Source organism: Oncorhynchus keta, chromosome 6 (assembly GCF_023373465.1).
Source record: "Oncorhynchus keta strain PuntledgeMale-10-30-2019 chromosome 6, Oket_V2, whole genome shotgun sequence".
In the NCBI taxonomy this organism is placed as follows: Eukaryota; Metazoa; Chordata; class Actinopteri; order Salmoniformes; family Salmonidae; genus Oncorhynchus; species Oncorhynchus keta.
Window position 1 is genome coordinate 13037323 of NC_068426.1, and position 24858 is coordinate 13062180.

Consider the following 24858-nt stretch of genomic DNA (forward strand, 5'->3'; position numbering starts at 1 on the left):
ATATTTCTATATGCATATGTCTGAATATTCGCATACAAATCTGTCGCCAATTGGATGGAAACCTAGCTAATTATACCAATTTGTCTGATTCTCTATGTTATGGCAGTTTGGCTTTCAAAAACGTGGTGGTGTGGAATCTGAGAGTATGCTTTTAAACTGTTTTATGTTGTTTATAACAATGCTGAAAATATATTGTTTTAAATTATTTTATTGGACACTGAATTCAAATGGTAGGCTTAATTATGTTTTCCAAATGACCGCTCTCAACAAATCAAGTCAGCAGCTTTGTTTAGGCTTAACGACCAGTAGGACTAGCCTACGGTCAAATAGACTACCCTTTGTGTTTTTGTTCCACAGAGCCCCAGCTGATGATTTCTTAACTGGAACCGCTTTATGGAATCTGCTATTTCGAAAGAGAACTAGCGTGGCGTTGTTCTGCTGAGTTGAAGTTTCATTGTGGGATTTCCAAACCCAAGACAGGGCTCTATCTCCATGAGCCCGAAAACGGCAAAAACAAGTGACTAAAGAGGAAAAGGAACATGCAACCAGAGGTGAGTAAGTAGCCTACTTAAATTACAGAATTTATCTAGCTTTTTGGAACGCTTTATACGTCACTTTAACTGAAATTTAGGGGTTTAACGTAATGTCGGTTAATTATCTTTTAATTAGACTAATTCAGTCCCCTCGTCAATAATTTAATATCACAACGGTTTTGACTATTAATAAGGCTATCTAAACACAGTCGATACAATTATACAAATAACAGGGGGGAACGACTGGATAAAAATGTGAACAGTGTAGGCTAAAACAGAATATTTACTGTGCATGGATTTTAGCAGTGGCGAGAATATAACGGTATGGGCGTGAAACGAGAGAGAGACACCCAGTCTGTTATGCCAACTGTAAGTGCCATAACAGACAAGAAACAGAAGAGCAAGTAGACCGCGAGCTCTCACTGGTTTCACTACAGGGAGTACAGCGAGCTTTCATAATGACCTCACAGTTATACATTAGAAGAAGAAAAAAGTTATTTCATATGATTTCAGGAAATTAGGAAAATAAAAACACATAATGCCATCAGATTACATTGCCATAACTTTTAATAATAGGCTAAATGTAATTAAATATACATATTTAATCACGGTGGGCACTGCAGGCACCCCAGAGACTCCAGGTAATTGTAGCTATTCAGACTCCGGGTAAATCAAAACCGTTATCCAGTAAGGATGCAACAAAACATCTCTCTCTCTCTCTCTCTCTCTCTCTCTCTCTCTCTCTCTCTCTCTCTCTCTCTCTCTCTCTCTCTCTCTCTCTCTCTCTCTCTCTCTCTCTCTCTCTCTCTCTCTCTCTCACTCCTTTTCACTCTCTCCCTCTTTCACTCTTCCCCCCTCTGGTAAAAGGTTAGATGTCATTTAGCCAATTTCTAAGGATCCCAAAGGATCTTGAATTTTTAGACTATGGAGCAGATTAAGTTGGTGTAGACAAACTAATTAAAGTTTATTAAATCATGTGAATTAAGGAGGTTAAATAAAGTGCAGATAAAGCCACAGAAAGGTTGATAAACATGAGGATTTATAAGTTGAGATGATGGAACTTTTAATTGCCTTTTCCTTAGAGGAAAGTAACATTTAGGTATCTGTGGTAATGTTTCAGCTCAACATCCATATTGGACATTCCAGACAGACTGTCAAATGGGTATTGTTTCTCTGTGTCAGACTCCAACATCTTGCATGAACAAATGTTTTGTATTTTTGTTCCATATGAATTGTTGTGCTAATGCCCTGTTCTATGCTGTAGACACGAAAACAAGTGACTGGCAGGTTCATTTTTCTAAGTTAATTGACAGTACAAACTACCTTATTCTAGATTGTTAGGCGGCAGATGGGGCTCTATCTCTGACCATAGCCACAGCTGGCCCTAGGGCTGCAAAACTGCTGTCTCTCAACGCACACCGATCATGTCTGGACACTAACATAGCCATCCTGTCAGCTTATCATGTGCATTAAAGTGTAGGAAGCTGGGGATAATATAACTTACCATAACTTAACTACACACATATATTCGTCTTTCTGATTGAAACAGTTTCACCTTATTCATTTATGCCAACTGATCATTTACAGTGCCTGCGGAAATTCAGACACCTTGACTTTTTCCACATTTTGTTAGTTTACAGCCTTATTCTAAAATAGATTAAATAAAAAAACATCCTCTGTAATCTACACACAGTACCCCATAATGACAAAGCAAAAACAGTTGGAAAAAAAACAGTTTTCAAATGTATATATTTATATATAAAAACGGATACCTTATTTACGTAAGTATTCAGATCCTTGGCTATGAGACTTGAAATTGAGCTCAGGTGCATCCTGTTTCCATTGATCATCCTTGAGTCCACCTGTGGTAAATTCAGTTAATTGCACATGATTTGGAAAGCCACACACCTATCTATATAGGGTCCCACAGTCGACAGTGCATGTCAGAGCAAAAATCAAGCCATGAGGTCGAAGGATTTGTCCGTAGAGCTCCGAGATAGGATTGTGTCAATGCACAGATCTGGGGAAGGGTATCAAAAAAAGCTATGCAGAACACAGTGGCCTCCATCATTCTTTAAATGGATGAAGTTTGGAACCACCAAGACTCTTCCTAGAGCTGGCCACCCGGCCAAACTGAGCAATCAGGGGAGAAGGGCCTTTGTCAGGGAGGTGACCAAGAACCCAATGGTCACTCTGACAGATCTCTAGAGTTCCTCTGTGGAGATGGGAGAACCTTCCAGAAGGACAAACATCTCTGTAGCACTCCACCAATTAGGCCTTTATGGTAGAGTGGCCAGACGGAAGCCAATCCTCAGTGAAAGGCACACGACAGCCCGCTTGGGCCAAAAGGCACCTAAAGACCCTCAGACCATGGAAAATGTTTTTAAAAAGATTGAACTCTTTGGCCTGAATGCAAAGCGTCACTTCTGGATGAAAATTGGCACAATCCCTACAGTGAAGTATGGTGGTGGCAGTGTCATGCTGTGTGGATCTTTTTCAGCGGAAGGGACTGGGAGACTAGTCAGGATCGGGGTAAAGATGAACAGAGCAAAGTACAGGGAGATCCTTGATGAAAACTTGCTCCAGAGCACTCAGTACCTCAGACTGGGGCAAAGGTTCACCTTCCAACAGGGAAACGACCCTAAGCACACAGCCAAGACAAAGCAGGAGTGGCTCGGGACAAGTCTCTGAAGTTCCTTGAGTAGCCTGAAAATAGCCGTGCAGCGACGATCCCCATCCAACCTGACAGATTTTGAAAGGATCTGCAGAGAAGAATGGGGGAAACTCCCCTAATACACTGTCAAAGGTGCTTCGACGAAGTACTGAGTAACGGGTCTGAATACTTATGTAAATGTGATACTTCATTTTTTATGAATTAGCAATAATGTCTAAAATCCTGTTTTTTGCTTTGTCATTATGGGGTATTGTATGTAGATTGATGAGGGGGAAAAAAAAACATTTTAATCCATTTTTGAATAAGGCTGTAACGTAACAAAATGTGGAAAAAGTCAATGGGTCTGAATACATTCCGAAGGCTCTGTATCTCAAAGACAAAGCAACATGTATGAGAGGAATCAAGGCTTTTATTGAGGACATTTAAATACAATTTTGGGCCACCCAACCCCCACCCAGCATTTGTACTAAAACCCCTCTGTCCAATGTCCTTACCCACAGGCCCTGCTAGTAAACTTTCACATGACAGGAGCTCCATTGACACATGCCTTGGCAGCACACTCACTCATCCTCAGTACTGGCAGTGCCACTTCACATGTTGCAGTCCAAGTGGTGTACATTACATTCAGAAGAAAGATGCTCAGGCAAGAGATAATTAATATTGGTGTCGTTCCTTTATCTTGCAGGATATTCTGCTGTCTCCGGTGAGAGGCTTATAGACATCAATAATGTGTCAGTTTCTCACTGCGTGTACAGTATGTGTATTGGTAGTGCACAATCTAACTCCTACTAACTTTATGGTAGGCTTTACTATAACCACAGCGCGAGATGTCGCCTTAAGTACCCTGGATTATGTTCTGTTGCTGCAGGACTCTAGCTTCTCATCTGTGGATGTGGTGATTATTGAGTCCCCCTGCCATAATACGTGTTACAAAATCTTCTGCTGTCGATTGAAGAAAGCCATCCGAATGGGAAGAGAAATATCTCCTGAAGGTTTGTCAACAAAAAGGTTATGTTTGCATCTGGTTTGGCTTTCTGATATAGGGCTTTGGGTTTTGCTTGAATTCAGGATTTCCTTTGAATGACATGTTGATGTCATTCACCAGGATTATTATGTCCCCTTTTACAGCAGTGGAATCCCCTACCCCCAGCCTGCATGCCCCCCCATTACTGCAGTATACAGAGTACATTACTCAGTTTTATTACTCTTACATGCATGTGTGCGCTTGTGCAATATAGCTGAATGGGCTGTGAAAAGAAGTATTGCCATGTACAGTATTTGGTCGAATCTTTCAGAAATGCATCTGATTCTGAATGTTGCAAACACAAAGATTCTACCACAACTGCATTCACAATCTGCACTCCACACAAAAAAAGATATGCTTCTGATGATGATGATTTTATTGATGTGATGTTGACCCGTGCTAGACACAACAAACTGCCAACATCCAGAACAGATTTGATTCTGATTCCTTCTGCCCTGCCCTCAAGTGCTTCACAACAATCACCTTGGATTTCACGACTGAGTCGGTGTCTCTCTTCTGCATGTCCGTGTCTCAATGGTGCTGGATGCAGCACAGTAAACCTTCAATGATTTTTTCCTTCATGGGAGAAGTACTAAGTGATGATGTCTTGTAACACATTATATGAATGTGTGCAGAGCTCTGGGCCCGTATTAATAAAGCGTCTCAGAGATCTGGGCCCGTATTAATAAAGCGTCTCAGAGCTCTGGGCCCGTATTAATAAAGCGTCTCAGAGCTCTGGGCCCGTATTAATAAAGCGTCTCAGAGCTCTGGGCCCGTATTAATAAAGCGTCTCAGAGCTCTGGGCCCGTATTAATAAAGCGTCTCAGAGCTCTGGGCCCGTATTAATAAAGCGTCTCAGAGCTCTGGGCCCGTATTAATAAAGCGTCTCAGAGCTCTGGGCCCGTATTAATAAAGCGTCTCAGAGCTCTGGGCCCGTATTAATAAAGCGTCTCAGAGATTTGGGCCCGTATTAATAAAGCGTCTCAGAGCTCTGGGCCCATATTAATAAAGCGCCTCAGAGCTCTGGGCCCGTATTAATAAAGCGTCTCAGAGCTCTGGGTCTGTATTCATAAAGCGTCTCAGAGCTCTGGGCCCGTAATTAATAAAGCGTCTCAGAGCTCTGGGCCCATAATTCATAAAGCGTCTCAGAGCTCTGGGCCCTTATTCATAAAGCTTCTCAGAGCTCTGGGCCCTTATTCATGAAGCTTCTCAGAGCTCTGGGTCTGTATTCATAAAGCTTCTCAGAGCTCTGGGTCTGTATTCATAAAGCTTCTCAGAGCTCTGGGCTCTTATTCATAAAGCTTCTCAGAGCTCTGGGTCTGTATTCATAAAGCTTCTCAGAGCTCTGGGTCTGTATTCATAAAGCTTCTCAGAGCTCTGGGTCTGTATTCATAAAGCTTCTCAGAGCTTTGGGTCTGTATTCATAAAGCTTCTCAGAGCTCTGGGTCTGTATTCATAAAGCTTCTAAGAGCTCTGGGTCTGTATTCATAAAGCTTCTCAGAGCTCTGGGCCCTTATTCATAAAGCTTCTCAGAGCTCTGGGCCCTTATTCATAAAGCTTCTCAGAGCTCTGGGTCTGTATTCATAAAGCTTCTCAGAGCTCTGGGTCTGTATTCATAAAGCTTCTCAGAGCTTTGGGTCTGTATTCATAAAGCTTCTCAGAGCTCTGGGTCTGTATTCATAAAGCTTCTCAGAGCTCTGGGTCTGTATTCATAAAGCGTCTCAGAGTCTGGGTGCTTCTCGGATCAGATTCCCCCTGTCCATATAATCTTAATCAAAAAGGCAAAACTGATCCTTGATCAGTACTCCTACTCTGAACCACTTTATGAGGGAGGGGTAGAGGTCACTCCTATTTAACTTTCATTTGGCTCCATCTACTGGAGAGTATTCAAGTATAAAGAGTGACAACTCAACAGAGAGAAGTTACCATCAGTTTGTGATGCTCATGCTTCACATAACATAGCTTTCCCTTTGATGCTGGTGTCCCTGATATAGCCTATCTTGCAAATACAATATGTAGACTAAAGGATTGGAATTGGATTGGAAAATAATGCCCCTGCCCTGAGATGAGATTATGGGAAATTGTTTCTGGAAGCTGACTGGAAGTTTCTACCTTGAAGCTTTTCCCAATGACTGTGGAAATGATTATGTTTGTAAGAGTGGTCAGTTAGTCTTTAGAACGTTACCTAATAATAGACAGGGTCATAATATGCCTGCGTCATATATATTGTCGTTTATATATTAAATAGCCTTCTCCCTGGACTAATTAGGACTGATTTTAATCTAATTTCTCTAATGCAAAACCGTTATGATTCACCATGATGACGTTCATCTTCATGTCTAAACAGATTATTTGGGGTCGTAACAGGATGGATGCTAATATAATCGTCCAGCGTAGTAGGCCTAGGAACACTCTTCTTCATTACTTCAGTATCTTATTAGCTGCTGATCAAATCTTTAAGGGTGGGGGATTGCTTTGCGTCAGTTTTCTTTCCTTGCCTGTTTTACTAATGTTGTAGGAGAATTCTATGTAATGGAGACCTGCGGTCTATTGGATGTTTATCAATTCAGCCATGAAGACATCAATGTCACAGTCCATAACATTCGCCATTTACATTATTTTTAACGCCAGGGTGAATAAAATGAACATTTGCCATAACAAAGAATAGACTTCTAAGCCATTATAGGCTATTTGATGTTTGTAAAGGGTTCCCTTATCTTCCCGCACACCAGCGTAGGCTACAGTGGCCCAGTAATGGACGTTTTTGGCCGATCAGCGATGCCTTGGGATAAATCATTAATGAGCATTCCTGAAGACATAATGGCCTTCCACTAATGCGTTATAATGATCTCCTATCACAACCACGTGCACGGATTTAATGGATGGAATGCCTTTGAGAATTCTCCGTTTAAACTTCGAAAAGTCCTCTCCCCTTTCAGTGTGCATATCGGGAAGAGCTAAAACATTAACACAGAGCTCCTCCTTGGCTCCGCGAAGCATGACTTTCCCTCTCCGGAGATCAACATCAGGTGCGCTCATTTAAATACATTTTATTATTAAAAGATAGACTAATCTTTGTGTTTTTAAAATAAAATACAAAAAAATGCGTTTTGTTTCGGAAGGAGGCCCAGGTCAATTCAATCAAATATTAGGCCAAGCCTACTGATGCCCTCGCCTAATGCTCATGTGAGCATGGATTGAAGTAGTCCCCCAAACCCGGTGTTGATCTTAAAGGTTACGGTCCAAAGAGCTGATGTAGTGACATTCCCTGTCGAATATAATTTAATAGGTGTTTCACAGAAATAGAAGTGTACTTTTGCGCTGTCCAAGGTGCTGAAGTTATAAATGACGCTCCCTGTCCAAGGTGCTGAATTAAGTGACGCTCCCGGTCCAAGGTGCTGACGTTATAAGTGATACATTTGATACATTTGTTTGCTTTCCTGCGATATTTTATGTAAACAAAATGGAACTGTTCAAAGTTTAGTTGTTGTTGTTGTTTCTGCGGTTGTTATTTTTAACTGTTGACAAGAGATTGCAAGAATGTTTAGCAATGTGTGAGTGATTCTTTATGAAATGCAGGTGGCGCAATTTAAGATATTATCTGGCCAATATCTTCAGCAAAAGGGCCAAAGAGAGAGGGCAATTGAACACCAAAGGAAAGGAAACTGATAATCAAAACAACGAGATTTATAGCACGAATGAAGCAAGACCTATAATTTTATAGCCAAATACTAAAACGGTTATAATAGGGGAAAGTTATAACAATCTATGGGTAAATGTTTATTTCACATTCAGTTTCAATCACAAATAGTATTGCTTATGCTTTAATTATTAATCCAAATAAAACTAGGAGTCGCCACTCATTGATCCCCTATCAACTTTCATTTATTTTTTAGGTCAAATCATATTCAAATCAACGATTTGTTATTGTTGATGTCGTTGACGTTATTGTTGCTATTGCCGTTTTATTTGTACTTATTGTATTATATTGGATGAAAGGTTAATTCAATTTAGGATAGGCCTAAATGCTGCCAAATCCGACACCACAACAAAACGTCAATGCATTTCAATCTGATGACAGATGTGGTTGTTACCTGACTCAAGAGAGCCAACAGACAGATGTTACCCCAAGATGAAGACCCCCACCAAAGCCTTTTTTGAGTCCGAGCTCATGTTCTCAGCGCTTCGGAAAGCACCAATTTAAGCCTCTCGAACGTATAGGCTATTATGCAGATTCACTTTACATGGCCGCAGCCCTATTGGAGAGGCGACAGGGGAGCTGAATGAGCTTAATCTGCCGAAAAACAAGTTAGTTTTAGCAGAAAGCACTAATCTAGGAACACCTCCCTCCCTTGATTATTTTTGCCATGAGACCATAGGGTGCTATCAGTGATCTTCTGTTCTCCCTGGATTTATATGATGCGACGATTTCTTTCTGTGTTTTGCATCAGCGTCTCATGCCGATATTCAGTTACGAAGATGCCTGCAAAAAGCGCCCGCAGTTTCTCCTAATGCATTTTGTTCAGACTCCTATGCCGCAATTCATATCGCAGAGGTGGAAGGAATAGTAGCGGAATCTCTGCACCAAAATGAGGCAAGACCTCCCCCTCTCGCTCCCTCTCTCTCGCCATAGCCTAACATATATGAGTGTTATACCACGTGGCGCTAACAGCCTTTACTGTAAGTCATACTGTAGGTTATGTGGCATTGGCTCCAAACCTGAGGAGAGGATTTGCTTGCGGTTGCTGCATTAATGGCACACAAAACTATGACAAGAGTTGTTTCATTGATTGAAAAGCATTTTGAGGACTACATTTTTCTCACGGAGGCTGGATGGATGCATCACAGCGGGTGTGCACGCATGAGAAGCTGCAGTGATCAACAACAAATCGAATGTATAAATTGGATAGGCTAGCTGTTGATTCACAGCTGAAGGCGCACGAGCCCATTGGGCATAGACGTCAATTCAACGTCTATTCCATTTTGGTTCAACGCAATTGCATTGAATTGGCATTGAATTGACGTGGAAACAACGTTGATTAAACCAGTGTGTGTCAGTGGGAGGTTTGTCTGCTCGGAATATCCAGTATATTTTTCTCCAGCTGTGACAATAAAACTATAATGACTTTGTTACGCACTTTAAGGATATAATGGATTATTTGGTTTGCATAAAAACAATACTGCTTAGATTTCATTGGATAATATCCATTATTTGGTGAGTGGTGAATATAGAATTTTCTTCTGGGACGTTTTGCCATCACTAAACCGCCAAACTGGCTATGGCCGCTGCGATCGCCAGCTCCCTCATTCGGCAAAAGAGGGAGCGGGAGCGGGAGAAGGCGAATGCCTGCCGCTGCGCAAGCAGTCCGAATATTTGCAAAGCAGGGGACAGGGGACCCTGTGAGAAACCGAGCAAGCTGAACGTGTTCTCACGCGTCAAACTCTTTGGCTCTAAGAAACGGAAGAGAATAAGTCGACCAGGTGTGCTCTTGAGTGTGATTTCTCGACATAACACAATAACTGTCATCATCATTATCATCATCACCAACAATTCGAACACCACGAACACTTCCATCCTCTCCCATTTTAAATTTGAAGACCTCAGAGTAATGGCACATTTGTCCAAATTGTGATGGTATAGTGTAAGAAATACATTATTTGACTATCTATCCATCAACCTGTCGTGATCCTGCAAGTCCATGCACTCATCAATTAATTACCTCACTCTAACACATGACACTGTCATCATCGGAAAAGTGCACAACGTATTCACACTGCCATGCTTCTGTTGTGCATTATATTATCATCTTAACAAGAATGACATTCAAAGTGCAGTGTCAGTGTACAGCATCCAGACAGGTAGATTACCTGTTTTTGAAACTATGAATGAGCTTGATATTGCATGGCCAGCCACCACTATCCCAGGTACCCATCACACTGTTTTGGGTTTGTGCCACAGTGTGATGTCTATGGGATGCCTGAGGTTCCTCCGGTATTTTACTACTGACTGTGTGTGAAGCAGTAGAAAACGAGCTAGTATAATTGGACTATAGACTTGGTATTTGTCCAATATCTCCTCTCTTCCCTCTCCTCCTGTTCTCACATTCTTCCCTGTTATCTCCACAGAGCCCCAACTCAAGGGGATAGTGACGAGGCTGTACAGCCGCACAGGCTTCTGCCTTCAGATGCAAGCTGATGGAACCATCGATGGAACCAAGGACGAGGACAACAGCTATGGTAGGACTATGTGTTTTTGACTGTGTTTTTGCCTTGAATTCGTTCATATTTCAGATTATTGTGATATAGAATTCAAGAAGAGAGAATAGTCAACTTCACCTCTTATGCTCAATGTTTTCTGTAGCTCTATGTTCGCTACTACATCTCCAGTAGAATTTTTTCTCTTATATTGTCTACACGCATAAAAAAGGTGCTATCTAGAACCTAAAAGGGTTCTTCGACTGTCCCCATAAGAGAACCCTTTGAATAACCCTTTTGGTTCCAGGTAGAAGCCTTTTGAATTCCATGTAGAACCCTTTACACAGAGGGTTCTTCATGGAACCCAAAAGAGTTATACATGGAACCAGAAAGTGTTCTACCTGGAACCAAAAATGGTTCTCCTATAGGGACAACAGAAGAACCCTGTTTTCTAAAAGTGTACTACCTACCCTCTCTTTTTTATTCCACATTGCAGCTGTGTTCAACCTCATTCCTGTTGGGCTGCGAGTGGTGGCCATCCAGGGGGTTCAGACCAAGCTTTACCTAGCCATGAACAACGACGGCTTCCTCTACACTTCGGTGAGTCTCACTTTACATTTTAGTCATTTAGCAGACACTCTTATCCAGGGTTAAGTGCCTTGCTCAAGGGAACATTAACAGATTATTTACCTAATCTTCTCGTGATTCAAACCAGCAACCTTTCACTCTTAACTGCTAGGCTACCTGCCGACTCCTTTGTGTCTCATACATACTTCCCTAGTTAGGCTTCCATGTGGCAGGATCACATTATAAACATGGTGGGTCGAGCCCTGAATGCTGATTGGCTGACAGCTGTGGTATATCAGATAGTATACCACGGTATGACAAAACATTTATTTTTACTGTTCTAATTGGTAAGCAGTTTATAGTAACAATAAGGCACCTCGGGAATTTGTGGTATTGGGGTAATATACAGCGTTGTGTCTTGCCTAAGAACAGCCCTTAGCCGTGGTATATTGGCTATATACCACAAACCCCTGAGCTGCCTTTTTGCTTAAGTATACTACTACCTGTGTTACTGAGCTAAGTGATTAACTGTCATGTTAATTATATTTAAGCATCAATTGTTGGTGTGAAAACCAAAGTGACTGGAGTGATGACTACGGTCAGTAGTTGTGCAGTAGTTGCTGTTGTGAGTGTTGCAGTGGCCACCACATTGTGTTTTTAACTTGTAATAGCGATCTTGTCCCTCTGTTTATGTCTCCATTGGTAACCTGGGGGCCATCTTTACGAGAGGGCTGGTTTGTATTCTGGGGAGTTGGAATTTACCATGGAGACACATGAGTATGGAAATGCTCTCTGAAGTTGGGATTGTTTCAGCTCTGGTGAGGTCATTTAGCAACCTGGATGGAAAAATACAGCATGGGCTGAATGTTAGACAGCGTATTTAGATTCATTCTGTTTATTTAGCTAAGTTGCCTAAAGCCTAGCCTGTGTGAGTGTGTTTGTGCGTGTGTGTGTATGATTGGATGTGGGTATGTTTGTGCGTGTGTGTGTGCGTGCGTGCATGCCAATGATTGGATGTGGGTGTGTTTGTGCACGTGTGTGTGTGCGTATGATTGGATGTGGGTGTGCATGTGTGTGTGCGTGCGCGTGTGTATGTGTGCATATGATTGGATGTGGGTGTGTGTGTGTGTGTGTGTGTGCATGTGATTGGATGTGGGTGTGTTTGTGTTTGTGTGCGTATGATTGGATGTCGGTGTGTTTGTGTGTGGGTGCGTGTGTGTGTTTTTGCATGCACGTGTGTGTGTGTGTTTGTGTGCGTGCGTGCATGTGATTGGATGTGGGTGTGTTTGTGCGTGTGTGTGTGTGTGTGCGTGCGTGTGTGTGTGCGAGCGAGCGTGTGATTGGATGTGGGTATGTGTATTATCACCATAGACATTGGTGTCTCTTGCAGAATGAGGTTTTGTATCGATCTTTGCCAATTAAAGTATTGATCTTTGACCTTTGTCTTGCAATTGAATGAGTCTGTGTTTTCAAACTATGCAGGTGAAAAGTAATCAGCTCGCCACAACAATCTGAGCTGTTAGAGTGATGGATGAGCAAGCTGTAAGAGTGATGGACATTCCCATAGTCTGACATTCCCATCATAGGCCGGTTCACACAGTATGGCAAGCGAGTTTAATTCAGCTCATCAGTCAACTGATGTTTTCACAACTCAATTCTGAAAGCGACCAGTTGTAAGGGATCTCTTACTGCAGATTTGCAGCTGAGCACTTTGTGGCAGGCCTATGCCGTTTAGCAGCTGGGAACTTTGGGGCAGGCCTATGCTGATTAGCAGCTGGGCACTTTGGGGCCTGTCTATGCTGATTAGCAGCTGGGCACTTTGGGGCCTGCCTATGCTGATTAGCAGCTGGGCACTTTGGGGCCTGCCTATGCTGATTAGCAGCTGGGCACTTTGGGGCCAGGCCTATGCTGATTAGCGGCACTTTCGGCCTGTCTATGCTGATTAGCAGCTGGGCACTTTGGGGCCTGCCTATGCTGATTAGCAGCTGGGCACTTTGGGGCCTGCCTATGCTGATTAGCAGCTGGGCACTTTGGGGCCTGCCTATGCTGATTAGCAGCTGGGCACTTTGGGGCCTGTCTATGCTGATTAGCAGCTGGGCACTTTGGGGCCTGCCTATGCTGATTAGCAGCTGGGCACTTTGGGGCCTGTCTATGCTGATTAGCAGCTGGGCACTTTGGGGCCTGCCTATGCTGATTAGCAGCTGGGCACTTTGGGGCCTGTCTATGCTGATTAGCAGCTGGGCACTTTGGGGCCTGCCTATGCTGATTAGCAGCTGGGCACTTTGGGGCCTGCCTATGCTGATTAGCAGCTGGGCACTTTGGGGCCTGTCTATGCTGTTTAGCAGCTGGGCACTTTGGGGCCTGTCTATGCTGTTTAGCAGCTGGGCACTTTGGGGCAGGCCTATGCTGATTAGCAGCTGGGCACTTTGGGGCCTGTCTATGCTGTTTAGCAGCTGGGCACTTTGGGGCCTGTCTATGCTGTTTAGCAGCTGGGCACTTTGGGGCCTGTCTATGCTGTTCAGCAGCTGGGCACTTTGGGGCCTGTCTATGCTGTTTAGCAGCTGGGCACTTTGGGGCCTGTCTATGCTGTTTAGCAGCTGGGCACTTTGGGGCAGGCCTATGCTGATTAGCAGCTGGGCACTTTGGGGCCTGCCTATGCTGTTTAGCAGCTGGGCACTGGGGCAGGCCTATGCGGATTAGCAGCTGGGCCTTTGGGGCCTGTCTATGCTGTTTAGCAGCTGGGCACTTTGGGGCCTGTCTATGCTGTTTAGCAGCTGGGCACTTTGGGGCCGGCCTATGCTGATTAGCAGCTGGGCACTTTGGGGCCTGTCTATGCTGATTAGCAGCTGGGCACTTTGGGGCCTGCCTATGCTGATTAGCAGCTGGGCACTTTGGGGCCTGCCTATGCTGATTAGCAGCTGGGCACTTTGGGGCCTGCCTATGCTGATTAGCAGCTGGGCACTTTGGGGCCTGTCTATGCTGATTAGCAGCTGGGCACTTTGGGGCCTGCCTATGCTGATTAGCAGCTGGGCACTTTGGGGCCTGTCTATGCTGATTAGCAGCTGGGCACTTTGGGGCCTGTCTATGCTGATTAGCAGCTGGGCACTTTGGGGCCTGTCTATGCTGATTAGCAGCTGGGCACTTTGGGGCCTGTCTATGCTGATTAGCAGCTGGGCACTTTGGGGCCTGCCTATGCTGTTTAGCAGCTGGGCACTTTGGGGCCTGTCTATGCTGTTTAGCAGCTGGGCACTTTGGGGCCTGTCTATGCTGTTTAGCAGCTGGGCACTTTGGGGCAGGCCTATGCTGATTAGCAGCTGGGCACTTTGGGGCCTGTCAGTGCTGTTTAGCAGCTGGGCACTTTGGGGCCTGTCTATGCTGTTTAGCAGCTGGGCACTTTGGGGCCTGTCTATGCTGTTCAGCAGCTGGGCACTTTGGGGCCTGTCTATGCTGTTTAGCAGCTGGGCACTTTGGGGCCTGTCTATGCTGTTTAGCAGCTGGGCACTTTGGGGCAGGCCTATGCTGATTAGCAGCTGGGCACTTTGGGGCCTGCCTATGCTGTTTAGCAGCTGGGCACTTTGGGGCAGGCCTATGCGGATTAGCAGCTGGGCACTTTGGGGCCTGTCTATGCTGTTTAGCAGCTGGGCACTTTGGGGCCTGTCTATGCTGTTTAGCAGCTGGGCACTTTGGGGCCTGCCTATGCTGTTCAGCAGCTGGGCACTTTGGGGCCTGTCTATGCTGTTTAGCAGCTGGGCACTTTGGGGCCTGTCTATGCTGTTTAGCAGCTGGGCACTTTGGGGCCTGTCTATGCTGTTTAGCAGCTGGGCACTTTGGGGCCTGTCTATGCTGTTTAGCAGCTGGGCACTTTGGGGCCTGTCTATGCTGTTTAGCAGCTGGGCACTTTGGGGCCTGTCTATGCTGTTTAGCAGCTGGGCACTTTGGGGCCTGTCTATGCTGTTTAGCAGCTGGGCACTTTGGGGCCTGTCTATGCTGTTTAGCAGCCGGGCACTTTGGGGCCTGCCTATGCTGTTTAGCAGCTGGGCACTTTGGGGCCTGTCTATGCTGTTTAGCAGCTGGGCACTTTGGGGCAGGCCTATGCTGATTTGTAAACTGTGCACATAAAACGTTCCCAACCATAGAAATGGAATTGGTCCCAACCTTTAGTACAGCCTTCTGTACTGCTCTGGACAGATTCTGGTAGCGCTTCATGCCAGGTAGTTAGTCCATCCCTTCTGTCCTCGTTCACTTCCCTTTGGGCATTTGATATGAATGGATAGCCTGGGTGAGAGGGAAATGGCTGAAATTAAGTGAAGCTTTCTTTCTCTCCCTCTCTTTCTATCCCTTTATGTTTCTTATCTCTTTATTTCTCTCACATTCACACTCCTGTCTTTATCGCCTCTCTGTCTCCCTCTTTAGGAACACTTCACCCCGGAGTGTAAGTTCAAGGAGTCAGTGTTTGAGAACTACTACGTGACCTACTCCTCCATGCTCTACAGACAGCAGCAGTCTGGCAGGGCCTGGTACCTTGGCCTCAATAAAGAGGGAGTCATCATGAAAGGGAATCATGTGAAGAAGAATAAACCATCAGGCCACTTCATCCCCAAGCCACTGAAAGGTGAGTGGGTCTTACTCTAAGGCAGGGGTGGGCAATTCCAGTCCTCGGGGGCCTGATTGGTGTCACAGCTTTGCCCCCAGCCCCAGCAAACACACCTGACTCCAATAATCACCTAATCATGATCTTCAGTTTAGAATGACATTTGATCAGCTGTGTTTGCTAGTGATGGAGAAAAAGTGTGACACCAATCAGGCCCTGGAGGAGTTGCCCACCCCCGCTCTAAGGCGTCCACATGCTTCCCAGCTGAAACAGTTTGGAAGGGTTGGTGCATATATTATGATGACATTTTGTGACGTTTTTGTTTGTTTTGGACTTTTTGGGGGACTGTTCAGCACACAAACATTTTTCTGGAGACAAGCCGAAGTCGGTAGCTGAAGTCTACGCCCCTTCGTTGGTGATTGGTCAACAGTAGGGATTCTTCAATAAAGTCTGTTATTCAACAAGAGACAAATCATTTTTTCATGCACATTTTTTTCATTGAGAAATACTGCAGCAAAAATCTTAGATGTAAAAGTGCATGACTAAGATTACCTCGACAAAAACGTCAAAATTAATGACAGCAATTTACATATCAGATTTCTTGAGTTATCTTAATTCAGACTATTTTGAGGAAGTGTATACTGGCTATGATGTCTCAAAATGGACCAACTGTAAGGGCCGACGCCGGACAGGAGAAGCAGGTACGGGGAGTCAGACATTTATTCGGGAACAGACAAGGAAACAAGACAGGAACAGCGTCGGAACCCGGGACATGAGACCATTAATCCTGAACCAGGGAACAGAGCTTGGGAACAGACAGATATAGGGAAGGTAATGAATGACACAAGTAATTGAGTCCACGTGAGTTCAATGATCACTGATGCACATGACGGAGGGAAGGCAGGTGTGCGTACTGATGGTGGCTTGAGTGCGTAATGCTGGGGATCCTGGCGCCCTAGAGCGCCAGGGGGAGGAGGAGCGGGAGCAGGCGTAACACAAACAGTACTATTGCCACTTTTTTTCTTATTTTTCAAGCTAATGTCTTTTAAGGGAGCCGAATGGAAGCATGCTGACGTCTTTACTCTGAGAGGCTGTGAGTGGGTCTTACTCTGTGTGTGTTGAAGGCTGTTGGGGTAACTGTTGGAGTTAAGGGCCTTGTTAGAAAGACTCCCCCTAGTATATCGTTGCATTTTACAGAAGAATATCATGTTTGTCAAAGGCTCTGCACAATACAGATAACCAGAGTTGATCTTTACCAAAGTTGACACCCTATCTGCTTCTTTGTCTTCCAGTTGCCATGTACAGGGAACCCTCTCTCCATGATCTGACCGAGTTCTCCCACTCCGGCAGCGGCACTCCCACTAAGAGCCGTAGTGCATCAGCCCTGCTGAACGGAGGAGGGAAGACACTGAGCCAGAACGAGCAGTCCACATAGCTGTGGTGGTCAGTGTCAGGCAGAGGGCAGTTCTCACTGTAAGCAGACTCAACTGATCCTCATCAAACTGAACAGGTGGAGAGGAAGCAAATTAGCTTAGCTTAGTGTGTACTGAAACCACTGTGACAGACTATGACATCATCAATTAAATAAATCCATGAGCGAGCTTCTGCGGGTCAACTTTGCTATGAACTTCGATACGAAAAGCCATTTTGCTGGTCTGGAATTTATATTCTTCCTTGTATTCTTGAGCATATGTAGTGTATTACCAATGTATATCTCTCTGAAGGTCTTGAGAGGGAGAGTTACTGGTCAGTATTTATGTGGTCCATCAACTGTTGCTTTCATGCCTCCTAAAAAAAGCTTTTTTGTGTTTTTGAGTCCATGGTGTACATATCTGCAAGCCTTCTGCCTGTCTACCATATAAATTGCTTGCCAGCTATACTGATTGCGATCATTTGTTCCTGTGTACCAAAGAGTCAAGGGTGTCTCTCTAGTTTTACTCAAGGCAAAGAAAGAAAGGAAGAAAGAAATCGAATCACAAGCATAGGCCATGTCCTAAATCTGTCTTATCTACTACTTTAACGACACACTGTGTAGTGTGTACCAATCGTACTACAAACTGTGTTGTGTGTACCAATCGTACTACAAACTGTGTAGTGTGTACCAATCGTACTACAAACTGTGTTGTGTGTACCAATCGTACTACAAACTGTGTAGTGTGTACCAATCGTACTACAAACTGTGTAGTGTGTACCAATCGTACTACAAACTGTGTTGTGTGTACTAATCGTACTACAAACTGTGTAGTGTGTACTAATCGTACTACATACTATTTAGAACTTACTGTTTAGTAAACATTTATGCAGTAAGCAACAAATATCAACATACTAGGCTCACCCATACTGAGAATGCATCATCTAATGCACAATTGCGTTGTTTTCCGAAATTCATTCGTTTTGGTACAACCCATCCCCCCCTTTCTGATTATCAGCTGATATGTTGTCAAACACACGTGGGCCTAAAAAAAATCTCTTCCTCAAAAGCATGACATCCTGGCATTTAAAGCTTTTTCAAAATGTGTGAAAGGCTCTATTTTGACATACCCATCAGTCTACAAGTTACAACACATGGAGGCGAGGGGTAATCAGACACGGACAATGTGTGGTCTACAGCAACTTGTTTCAATAATACAATAGAGAAGCAGAGTAGTTGTTTAAAAACGTATGTCAACCCTTTTACAGTATTGTGTCAGTAGTCTCCTTTGACAAACTATAAACAACATTTCATATGGTATCTAGATGTATTCAGTCATTTGTTTGCGTGTGTGAAAGGATATTAACATAATCCTTGATTTTTTTATTTTACCATCAAATGGGGATTATTAGTGAAATTGAGGGCTCTTACAGATTAAATTATTGTTTGTATTCTCCTGCATTGTTTTTCCCCCTGGAGCCGACTAGATGCTTATGTCTATCATTTTGATTGATTGATTGACACTATTATTGCATGGAAGACTGTGGACCTCTGGGAAATAGCAGCATGATGTACTGTAGGTCTACTATGCTTATTATCTACCTGTTTTGGACGCTGTGCTCCAGTCTATACCAGACTACAAGTGAATGATCCACAGAGCACAGATACACTTTTAATCTGGTACCTTCTTGCAGTAGGTTATTTGTTGTTCTAACGAAAATGCACTGAATAAAATGTTTATAAGGAAATACGATTTTTGTTAAATTGTGCTTTATTTTTGTCCCTTCTTTCCCACCTGTTGATATTGGCTCCACCCCAGGCATGAAAGGGTTATTCATTAATCCATCATCAACACCGTCATATGGATGGTATAGCTAGATCATCATCAATGAATCCCTAGGGAACTGAGTCCATACTCATTCACAAAGCATCTCACAGTAGGAGTGCTGATCCAGGACCAGTTTTGTATTTTAATCATAATGAATAATAATATATGGGCAGGGGGGACCTGATCCTAGATCAGAACTCTTGCTCTGAGATGCTTTGTGAATGAATGTGATTAGGCCATTTTGCTGTGGTGCTAGCTAGAGGCTGAAAGGCCAATAATATTGATCGTAATGATGCCTCACATGTTGAAATACAAGGCCTTCTCAACAGGAAGTGACTGAGCCAATCAGAGTGGAGCTCAACTCTAGAGCTCTGCTTGAGATGGTATAGACAGTACAAACACTATTATACATGAGAGAGAGGGAGGAGAGAGAGAAAGGGTGCAGGAGAAATCGTGCAGTCTAAAGAACATTTGGTTGAGCATGTCTATTCGCCATAGAAAGAAAGAAACGCAGTACAAATGTGAGGCGAGCTCTTCAGTGCAGGGTGGGTGGAGAAAGCATAGCAGCACATGGCAAAAAAAAACACAGCAGTAGTGGGCTGCGGGTCCTGACAGAGATCATTATAGCGTCTGTATTTGTAATGCTGCGGGTGGGAGAGGGCGGTCAGACCGACGACTGGAATGACAATATATTTTGTTGTCCCGCAGTTTATTTGGAATCGGTTGTCTTCCTGATTTGTATCCGTTACCCTGCGCCTAGGTATTGTATTAAAAGCACACCTTTTTTCGCAATTATTCACACACTCAGAATTCGCTGCTTCAACTTCAATAGCCTACCTCTCCTCTCAATGTCGTCTCTATCTCTCCTAGTTGTGCGTGCGAGATCAAGTGCGCGTAGTAGCCTATATGTGTGGTCTCATTGAAATAGAGTAGGCTGCCTATGCATGGGCGGAGAATCACGTGGCACTTACCTTTCCAATGAAATTCACTTAAATATGATTAGACTAGTTTACTACAGTGTCTTAAATGTTGATAATGGATAGAAGTGCAGGGCACTCAACCGACGTGAGCCGAGGTGCAATCCAAAAATGTGATCATTTGAAAGGAGAAGTCACAGGGCGCGCAATGGCCACCATAGTGAGCGAGCTTTGCGCCTTTTCATTTTCATTAAATATTGATTACACAATTATTTGTCTCTGCCTGCAAATCGTCCCGCTCCTAAAAGGTAGGCTATATCATATACAGTTGAAGTCGGAAGTTTACATGCACCTTAGCCAAAAACATTTAAACTCAGTTTTTCACAATTCCTGACATGTAATCATAGTAAAAATTCCCCATCTTAGGTCAGTTAGGATCTTATTTTAAGAATGTAAAATGGCAGAATAATAGTAGAGAGAATTATTTATTTCAGTTTATATTTCTTTCATCACATTCCCAGTGGGTCAGAAGTTTACATACACTCAATTAGTATTCAGTAGCATTGCCTTTAAATTGTTTAACTTGGGTCAAACGTTTAGGTAGCCTTCCACAAGCTTCCCACAATAAGTTGGGTGAATTTTGGACCATTCCTCCTGACAGAGTTGGTGTAACTGAGTCAGGTTTGTAGGCCTTCTTGCTTGCACACACTTTTTCAGTTCTGCCCACACATTTTCTATAGGATTGAGGTCAGGGCTTTGTGATGGCCACTCCAATACCTTGACTTTGTTGTCCTTAGGCAATTTTGCCACAACTTTGGAAGTATGCTTGGGGTCATTGTCCGTTTGCGACCAAGCTTTAACTTCCTGACTTGAGATCTTGAGATGTTGCTTCAATATATCCACATAATTTCCCTGCCTCATGATGCCATCTATTTTGTGAAGTGCACCAGTCCCTCCTGCAGCAAAGCACACCTACAAAATGATGCTGCCACCCCCGTGCTTCCCGGTTGGGATGGTGTTCTTTGGCTTGCAAGCCTCCCCCTTTTTCCTCCAAACACGAAGATGGTCATTATGGACAAACAGTTCTATTTTTGTTTCATCAGACCAGAGGACATTTCTCCAAAATGTACAATATTTGCCCCCATGTGCAGTTGCAAACTGTAGCCTGGCTTTTTAATGGCGGTCTTGGAGCCATGGCTTCTACCTTGCTGAACGGCCTTCTAGGTTATATCGATATAGGACTCGTTTTACTGTGGATATAGATACTTTTGTATCTGTTTCCTCCAGCATCTTCACAAGGTCCTTTGCTGTTGTTCTGGGATTGATTTTTCATCTCTAGGGGACAGAACGCGTCTCCTTCCTGAGCGTATGACGACTGCGTGGTCCCATGGTGTTCATACTTGCGTACTATTGTTTGTACAGAGGAACGTGGTACCTTCAGGCGTTTGGAAATTGCTCCCAAGGATGAACCAGACTTTTTTTATTTTTTTATTTATTTTACCTTTATTTAACCAGGCAAGTCAGTTAAGAACATATTCTTATTTTCAATGACAGCCTGGGAACAGTGGGTTAACTGCCTGTTCAGGGGCAGAACAACAGATTTGTACCTTGTCAGCTCGGGGGTTTGAACTCGCAACCTTACGGTTACTAGTCCAACACTCTAACCACTAGGCTACGCTGCCGCCCCACTTGTGGAGGTCTACAATATTTTTCTGAGGTCTTGGCTGATTTCTTTAGATTTTCCCGAAGAGGCACTGAGTTTGAAGGTAGGCCTTGAAATACATCCACAGGTACACCTCCAATTGACTCAAATTATGTCAATTAGCCTATCAGAAGCTTCTAAAGCCATGACATAATTTTCTGGAATTTTCCAAGCTGTTTAAAGGCACAGTCAACTTAGTGTATGTAAACTTCGGACTCACTGGAATTGCGATACAGTGAATTATAAGTGAAATAATCCGTCTGTAAACAATTGTTGGAAAAATTACCTGTGTCATGCACAAAGTAGATGTCCTAACCGACTTGCCAAAACTATAGTTTGTTAATTAACGAGAAATTTGTGGAGTGGTTGAAAAACGAGTTTTAATGACTCCAACCAAAGTGTATGTAAACTTCCGACTTATCTTCCCAAGGAAATGTACTTCCTAAATATGATTAGGCTATAGTTTACTACATTGGCTAGAAATACATATTGATCACCCATATTTGTCTCCGTCTAACAATCGCCCATTCTTAAAATGGAGGCTATGAAAATAACTAAAAAGAAAGTGCAAGTCTCTCCAACTCTGCTCTCTTCAAAATACGTCTAGCATATTGGCTGATATACCCCAGTAATACAGATAGCATAATAGAATGGGCCACTTGAATAGCCGAATACAATGGGCCACGTGAGGATCTCTGGTAACTTAACCTATTTGTTAGTTGTTGTTTTTTTGCACATGAATGATATTGCCTATAGGGCGCAATATTGCAGGGATCATGGCTGGCAAGTGACATACGCCTAAAATAACATTGCGGGTATGCGTTTGGGTTGGGGACCAGTTCTTGCGTTTAGGGGGTGGGAGAACAGGAACAGGGACTGACTGAGACTCTGGGCTTATAGACCTGCATTGGTAACGATTATGGTATTGATGACAACAGAGAGAACAGCGCACATCCTTGACAGCAGTCAATAGATGGATCTATAGCCCTGGTTTGAAGAATAAGGTAAACATGCAACACATGCAAGAGCAATGAATAATATACCACCCTTATCAATCACTCTTGAGGGGTCAAAAAAGGGTCAATGGTAGGGAGAAGGGAACGTTATTTATCTGTTATACTTCTCGGCCGATGAGAATTCCATCTAGATAGCCATTACTATTAGGAGATACATATCACATGTCATGTAATTGATATCTAAATGGCCTACTCATTGACAGCTTAAGAGTGACTGATAAGAGTGGGATATTATTCACTGCTCTGGCCTGTGTGGCATGCTTGCCTTATCCTTGATGCTCATGACAATGGCTAACTTCCAACAATAATTGCATAATTGCAGATGAAGGGCCATGCTGTGGTACTTGCTAAGATCCTAACCCCTAAACCTCTGATCTGCTACTGGCCATTCATTTGACCCCTGTTGTCATGTTTGTTGGGGAATTTTTTCATGTCACACACACTCAGCCTCAGGATTAAATACAATAATTGAACTCTTCTTACTGTCTGTGAGGTCAACTCTTAACTCATGTGTGAGGTCAACTCTTAACTCATGTGTGAGTCCAACTCTTAGCTCATATGTGGCCTCCTGAGTGGCGCAGTGGTCTAAGGCACTGCATCACAGTGCTAGCTGTGCCAATAGAGATTCTGGTTTTGAGTCCAGGTTCTGTCGCAGCCTGGATTCTACACCGGCTTCGACGCTCGTCTTATGTGGCAGGGCAAATTATTACAGACTACAAAGGGATGCACAAGCTGCCCAGTGACACGAGCCTACCAGATTAGTTAAATCACTTCCATGCTCGCTTCGAGACAAGCAACACTGAGGCATGCATGAAAGCATTAGCTGTTCCAGACGACTGTGTGATCACGCTCTCCGTAGCCGACGTGAGTAAGACCTTTAAACAGGTCAACATACAAAAGGCTGCGGGGCCAGACGGATTACCAGGACGTGTGCTCCGGGCATGTGCTGACCAACTGGCAGGTGTCTTCACTGACATTTTCAACATGTCGCTGATTGAGTCTGTAATACCAACATGTTTCAAGCAGACCACCATAGTCCCTGTGCACAAGAAAACAAAGGCAACCTGCCTAAATGACTACAGACCCGTAGCACTCACGTCTGTAGCCATGAAGTGCTTTGAAAGGACGGTAATAGCTCACATCAACACCATTATCCCAGAAACCCTAGACCCACTCCAATTTGTATACGCCCAAACAGATCCACAGATGATGCAATCTCTATTGCACTCCACACTGCCCTTTCCCACCTGGACAAAAGGAACACCTATATGAGAATGCTATTCATTGACAACAGCTCAGCGTTCAACACCATAGTACCCTCAAAGCTCATCACTAAGCTAAGAATCCTGGGACTAAACACCTCCCTCTGCAACTGGATCCTGGACTTCCTGACGGGCCACACCCAGGTGGTGAGGGTAGGTAGCAACACATCTGCCACGCTGATCCTCAACACTGGAGCTCCCCAAGGGTGCATGCTCAGTCCCCTCCTGTACTCCCTGTTCACCCACGACTGCATGGCCAGGCGCCGACTCCAACACCATCATTAAGTTTGCTGACAACACAACAGTGGTAGGCCTGATTACCGACAACAACGAGACAGCCTTTTGGGAGGAGGTCAGAGACCTAGCCGTGTGGTGCCAGGACAACAACCTCTCCCTCAACGTGATCAAGACAAAGGAGATGATTGTTGACTACAGGAAAAAGAGGACCGAGCACGCCCCCATTCTCATCAACGGGGCTGCAGTGGAGCAGGTTGAGAGCTTCAAGTTCCTTGGTGTCCACATCACCAACAAACTAACATGATCCAAGCACACCAAGACAGTGGTGAAGAGGGCACGACAAAACCTATTCCCCCTCAGGAGACTGAAAAGATGTGGCATGGCTCCTCAGATCCTCAAAAGGTTGTACAGCTGCATCACTGCCTGGTATGGCAACTGCTCGGCCTCCGACCGCAAGGCACTACAGAGGGTAGTGCGTACGGCCCAGTGCATCACAGGGGCCAAGCTTCCTGCCATCCAGGACCTCTATACCAGGCAGTGTTAAAGGAAGGCCCTAAAAACTGTCAAAGACTCCAGCCACTCTAGTCATAGACTCTTCTCTCTGCCACCGCACGGCAAGCGGTACCGGAGTGCCAAGTCTAGGTCCAAGAGGCTTCTAAACAGCTTCTACCCCCAAGCCATAAGACTCCTGAACATCTAATCAAAGGGCTACCCAGACTATTTGCATTGCCCCCCCTCCCCCTCTTTTACACTGCTGCTACTCTCTGTTGTTATCATCTATGCATAGTCACTTTAATAACTCTACCTACATGTACATATTTCCTCAACTAACTGGTGCCCCCGCACATTGACTCTGTACCGGTACCCCCTGTATATAGTCTCGCTATTGTTATTTTATTGC

At 44.1% G+C, this 24858-nt stretch overlaps 1 protein-coding gene across 4 annotated transcripts; it reads left to right on the forward strand.

The window, feature by feature from the left end:
* The first annotated feature begins 388 nt into the window (after positions 1–388).
* On the forward strand, positions 389–18748 carry LOC118385625 (fibroblast growth factor 13-like). Of its 4 annotated transcripts, none has more exons than XM_035772845.2 (5): positions 389–551; positions 10358–10468; positions 10923–11026; positions 15407–15605; positions 16877–18748. In XM_035772845.2, the coding sequence occupies exons 2-5, from the start codon at positions 10417–10419 to the stop codon at positions 17017–17019; spliced, it is 498 nt and encodes a 165-aa protein (XP_035628738.1). In that variant the 5' UTR covers positions 389–551; positions 10358–10416; the 3' UTR covers positions 17020–18748. The 4 variants fall into 4 exon arrangements, with proteins under 4 accessions (XP_035628738.1, XP_052376713.1, XP_052376712.1 ...); XM_052520753.1 differs by lacking the exon at positions 389–551 and adding an exon at positions 4085–4199; XM_052520752.1 differs by lacking the exon at positions 389–551 and adding an exon at positions 7193–7260.
* Positions 18749–24858: the final 6110 nt, after the last annotated feature.

Bases quoted from the DNA above. Each gene is read 5' to 3' on its own strand.
- LOC118385625 (XM_035772843.2), top strand. From the start codon at position 9,511: ATGGCCGCTGCGATCGCCAGCTCCCTCATTCGGCAAAAGAGGGAGCGG. The intron at 11,027-15,406 runs GTGAGTCTCACT...CTCCCTCTTTAG, and splicing joins ACGGCTTCCTCTACACTTCG to GAACACTTCACCCCGGAGTG. The intron at 15,606-16,876 runs GTGAGTGGGTCT...TTTGTCTTCCAG, and splicing joins CATCCCCAAGCCACTGAAAG to TTGCCATGTACAGGGAACCC.